At 30.5% G+C, this 5,793-nt stretch overlaps 1 protein-coding gene and 1 long non-coding RNA gene across 2 annotated transcripts; one reads left to right on the top strand and one right to left on the bottom strand.

Annotated features, from left to right (window-relative positions):
* Positions 1-327: 327 nt before the first annotated feature.
* LOC108452175 (probable RNA-binding protein ARP1) lies at positions 328-3,066 on the top strand. The gene is made up of 6 exons (XM_017749939.2): positions 328-747; positions 848-992; positions 1,487-1,610; positions 1,705-1,747; positions 2,261-2,478; positions 2,909-3,066. Exons 1-5 carry the CDS (start codon positions 565-567, stop codon positions 2,471-2,473), a joined length of 708 nt encoding a protein of 235 aa, XP_017605428.1. The 5' UTR covers positions 328-564; the 3' UTR covers positions 2,474-2,478; positions 2,909-3,066.
* A 1,497-nt stretch (positions 3,067-4,563) lies between these two features.
* On the bottom strand, positions 4,564-5,523 carry LOC128293279 (uncharacterized). Its single transcript, XR_008283436.1, has 2 exons — positions 5,289-5,523; positions 4,564-5,061 (listed from the first exon to the last, which is right to left on the bottom strand). It is a non-coding gene; the product is annotated as an uncharacterized LOC128293279 (long non-coding RNA).
* Between the last annotated feature and the right edge of the window lie 270 nt (positions 5,524-5,793).

The following is a 5,793-nucleotide window of genomic DNA, read 5'->3' as shown; positions in this document are numbered from 1 at the left end:
TCAACCTTTCAAAAAGAGTTGATTTTTTTAACAGAAATACTGACTAAAACATTAAATTTTTAAATATGGTAGCCTGTATAGCAATTGACGTGTAGTTCATGCTTTTTTTTTTAAATTTTTATGAACTATTTAATATTTTAGTCAACATTTTTGTTTGAAAAAAAGTAATTTGACTCTTTTTTAAAAGGTTAAAGGTCAAGTTTAGCTAAAAAAAAAAAGAATAATGGCCAAATTGACAAAAGATGTAAATATTGAGGGCTAAATTCATCATTACACCTATTAAAAATATCAATTAAAGAACATGCACTAAATCAACATCTTACGTACAGTACATGGACTAATAGTAAATTTTAACCTTTTATTTTTTAAAATAATAAATGGAACCTTACGGCCTGGACATGAGCAGGCTATCTTCTTCCTCTTTATATTCTCCCCTTTCCCACCCTACTCTGTTCTTATTTCTTTTCCCTTCATTTTTACGCTGCAAAAACCTCATATATTTTCGCTGTTTTTTTTTGTTCATTTAAGATTTTTTTTTTTTTAAAAGTTGAGGGGAAAGCGGCGATGAAAATGAGCAATAATGTAGGGCAATTCGGTGATACAACATTAACCAAAGTTTTCGTGGGAGGTTTAGCGTGGGAAACTCCTCAAGAAGCCATGAGAGAGCATTTTGAGAAATATGGTGAGATCCTTGAAGCTGTCATTATTTCTGATAAAATCACTGGCAGATCCAAAGGTTATGGATTCGTAAGTTCCTCTTTTTCGTTCAATCGCAATGCACTCGTTACTCTTGATTTCTACCGATTCCTCTCCTTTTAATTTTGTTTTCCGTTTTTGTTCTTAAAAGGTTACTTTTAAGGATGCTGAAGCTGCAAAGAAGGCTTGCGAGGACGCTGCTCCTATCATTAACGGCCGTCGTGCCAACTGTAACATCGCCTCCCTCGGTGCTCGCCGCCCGAGGTCCGCCTCCTCTGCTCCTCCGCCGCAACAAGGTATTTTTTTGAACAAACCGGATCATTATTATTTATAGACGGATCATTATTTATTAAATAACAATATATTGAAATAAATATTTTTACACATATTTTATAATTATATTTATATATATATATGTTCATCCAACCACATCTGAAGTGATAAAAAACTTGTACTTAAGTCTTAATTATGTTAATTTTGTATTCGGTTTCTAGTTAACCTTTTCACCCTAATAAAAATAATTATTATTATGTTTATATATTTTAAATTAATTTTAAATAAAACTAACTATTAAACAGTAATTATAATAATTATTATTATGTTTATATATTTTAAATTAAATTTAAATAAAACTAGCTATTAAACAGTAATTATATATTTAAAAATTAAACATATAGGTATGTGATGTATCAAGAGAACAACAAATGGCATTTGGAAAAATATAGTGCTGGCATTTTTTGTAAATATGAGCATCATGGGGTTCTAATCTTTGGGGGTATTGACAATGAAGGGTCAAACGTTGGACCGAGGGCCACGCCAGTTGCTCCAGCCAATCAGGTGCAGTGGTATTACCCGGCTGGGGCAGCAGCACCGCCGTTTCACCATCAGCACCATCAGGCCGTTCCTTTTTACGGGTATGCTATTGATACATTGACTTTATTGAAGCTGCATGGTAAGAAAGGTATATTTTTCCTTACCTTTTATTTTCCCTTTTTTAACACTTTTCAGGTACTCTCCTACCTACGTTGCCACAAACATCAGCTACAACCATGTAAGAGCTCATAAATCTATTGAAATTGGAAAATTACCTTCATAAATGTTGTATTAAATAAATACCTTTTGAAATATATAAAATATAAAAAATAATTTTCATATTGATATTTATATATTGTTAGATTTAAATATAAAAATATATTTTTATTAACCAAATCGTAATGCAAATCAAATCATATCAATTTTATGAACATCCATCAAAATTTTAAAATTTAATTAAATTGGATCTAATATGAGTCACTTATTCAAATAGTATAAACATGTTAACATGTCTAATTCTCACCATCTATCACTACTTCTTACTGTATTATTACTATTTCTCATAATATGCACAGAATTAAGTTGACCAATAAAGGTATATAAAATACCATCCTTCCAAAATGAATAGTTTTTTTAAAAAAAAACATAATTGATATTTGTACCATAACATAAATTTGCCAAAATTTATTGCTTTTTTTTTTGTTTTTTTTCATAGTCTTAATAAAATGTGGTGTATGATTGGTGCAAACAGAAGCTAAGCTACAATGGAGGATCCTACATGAATGGGCATTTGTCTCAATTATATCCAGCAGGGCAAGCTATTGTAGGTGCCAACACATTGATGCCAGTGTACCCTTTTTATCACTACCATCAATCACAAACATTGGGATTTCCATCATCACCAGCATCAGCCGCTCACACCTTCCCATCACCAACAGCATGGCCCATCAGCAATTGCTCCTAGTTCAGGTAACACCCAGTGATCCTCCATGATGGTGACTCACATGGTAACATGGCTTACCTTCACCTTTTCATTTTAATTATTTTCTAAATTAAGTGTGAGGCCTTATGGAAATAAATCATTGTGTCATGTGAGAAAACCCCACTGCCCAACTGGCTCTTTGAGGGAACCCATGTGCTAGGGTGTTGGGGTTTAATTTTTTTGAACCAAATTGTTGTTAGATTTGTCTTAATGTTTATAATTATTATCTGTCCCTAATTTTTAAATTGTATAAATATTAACATTGACATAAATTTCTTTAAACATATCTGAAAGAGTACATGTTGTCGTGTTAATTTCGTTTATGAAATTAATTGTTTTTCTCAATATAAATTGTATTTCTTTTTTAATGAAATTATGGAGACCATTTATATATTAATTTATTTACATGCCAAATAGGTAGAATTGGAGGAGCTGGTGAAAGTTTTAAGAAGGTTGGGTGAAGAAAGAAGGAAATCTGGCAGCGACATTATTCTCTGATATTTTTCCCTTTTTTCAATATGTATTTAAGTAATATTTATTTTATTAATATTTTTATTCTTAGATGTTTGATAAAATTCTTTCGTTCTCTTTGATTTATTTAACATCTAAGTTTGAGTCCTTTGAACCATTAGAAAAAAAATGTAATAAAATCATGTAGTTTTTAATTGATTGCCCATATCTTATGGGTTTTTTTTTAAATTATTACTAGATTACCTCTCTTAAATTATTATTATTATTATTATTATTATTTTTAACTAGTATGGATGCACTTACTTAATTTTGGATTATTTTTTATGCAATATAGTTTTAAACTCACACGCATATATCACACAAGCAAATTTCTGAATCAAACCTTAATAATGTGTACGAGTGAACTCTCTTGGGCCTAATTCTCGAGTTCTTTTCTTTCTTTCCTTTTATAATTGACACCTAACCATGGAGGACAGGATAATTTTGAGTTACATTATAAAGTAAAATTTTGAAAATTAAAAATATTTTTAAATTCATATAGTCTTAATACATTTGAAGTTTAGTCTATACTTTTTATTTTCAGAAACGTAGTTTCTTTATTTTTCGTATTTAAAACTAAAATTTAATTGTTAACGCTGTTGAATTTTTCTAAAAAGATTAGACTTGCTCATAGCAAAGCTATTCGTCCAGGCTTAAAGGTTTACTCAAATTTTGAGCCCAAAGAATGTAATTGGGAAAAAATATCCTTTTAAAATATGAGTCAAACTCGAGTTTAAACATTCAAGGTCCAAGTCTAGATTTTTTTAAATTTATAATATTTTATATTATATTATTTTTTATATTTATATAATTTATAACACATAAAAGATAAATTTATAATAATATATAATAATGCTATAATGTACACTTTAAAAATGTTAAAATAATTATAAAATATTTAATAAATAAAATGTATAAAATTATTAAATATTAAATTAAAATAATATAAATATAGTTTTACATTTTTTTTAAATAATATGAACAAACTTAAAATGGACTTGAATTAGCCATTTATAAATATGGATGAACTTGGACAAAATTATAGGCCCATATTCCAGTCAAGTCAGGCCCGGCTTGGGTAAGCACAAAGTTTTAATACTTAATATCATACTTAAACTTAACATCCGCCTGACCTATGAACACATTTATATTAGATATAGATTGTTTTAGGTCAAATTATGATTCTGGTCCCACTACTATGTTTAAATTTAAAATTTAATATCTATACTTTAGTTTAACAAAATATGATTCATGTACTTTTATAATATCATTAATTAGTTCAAATAATTAACCATTCATTATTTCAGTTAAAATACTAAGGTCGAATTTAAAAAAAAAAAATTCATTCCAAAAATTGTTTTTTCGTGTGTATGTGCATGCTGAAAAGTTTTTTTTTTTTTTAAGTCACATCAGCTGTAACACTCCCAATTACATCCCTCCGCAAAGCCATTTTACTTTAAAATACATCCCTCCATTTCTCCTCTTTAATGTGGTTCACTAACACCAAGGAGGACTTAACAACGAGGACTTTACATTCCCTTTCGAATTTTAAAATCTCAGAGTTTACCATCACAAGAAGATACATCCTTCATTCAATCACACTCACCAACTATTATGTAATTACTCAAAAATGCAACCAAAAAAGGGGTTGGCCTAATATAAATCATACACCACACCATCAATTGAAGGTTAATTCATGGTAACATTAGTAGTGAAAGGTTGCGTTGTGGGCACCCTAAGAGGACTTGCAACACTTGGCTTAATTGCTGTAACATATCACATTCGGAGGCTGATTCGGACAGCATCAATAATACAATATTTAGACATCATTAACAACGCAATATTCGAACAGCATCAATACCACAATCAGACAGCATAAACAGGGCAGCAATTAACAATACCAACAAGGTAAAATTCGTACAGCAATTTAACAGTTTCAACAATTATCAAACACAAGAAAATAAAAGTTCAAGGAAAACTCACCAAGGTTCCCAACACCGATTCAACCTATTTAATTTGCTACTCCCCTTTTCCGCTACAGTCTTCTCCCACCTTGTTAGCTAAATACAATCAACCCCAAAGTTACAAAAATGGAGTATAACAACACAAGCATTCACTAAAGTCTTTTAACACAAGTGAGAAACTCTTCATCTACAAGACATGCAACATTTACAACTAGAAAAGAAACTCTTATCTTCTCCCACACATTCTGTCAAGCTCAATTCAACAATGCAACCAGAATTTGTCAACAAAAAGCTATGGGCAAGGGAGAGCTTAGAAGAGTTACCCTTCTATTTGAAAATTTCAACTTAATAGCAAACAAATTTCATGGTTTTTCACTACATGCAGCCGGCCTCTCCTCTCCAGCTTCATTTGAAAGAGACAAGGAAGCAAGATAGAAAAATAAAAGTTGAAGTCTTTCTTTCTTACTTTCCGTCCATTTCCCCACCCTTTACCCATCATAAAATGAAATTTAGCCAACCAAAAAATCTTAGCCGGCCACCAACCGTGAGACATGCACACACACTTCCACTATCTATTACTATATAATATATATTATTTTATTTCATTACACACAAACATCATGATTCTATCCCCATCTAACTGTCTAGTTAAGTTCTAAAGAGAATTACTTTTAACTAGGTCATTTTACTACAACTAGTTGACCGGCCACCATGCTATTGATTTAGGGTCCATATTCACATTCCATCAAGGATTTATAATGTGCGGAATTGGCTATAGAGTTGATTTGAAATTAAAACCGTCCCAACTTCTCGCATAAGAAACGGGTT

This window comes from Gossypium arboreum, chromosome 5, assembly GCF_025698485.1.
Source record: "Gossypium arboreum isolate Shixiya-1 chromosome 5, ASM2569848v2, whole genome shotgun sequence".
In the NCBI taxonomy this organism is placed as follows: domain Eukaryota; kingdom Viridiplantae; phylum Streptophyta; class Magnoliopsida; order Malvales; family Malvaceae; genus Gossypium; species Gossypium arboreum.
This window is presented reverse-complemented; position numbering and strand designations above follow the sequence as displayed.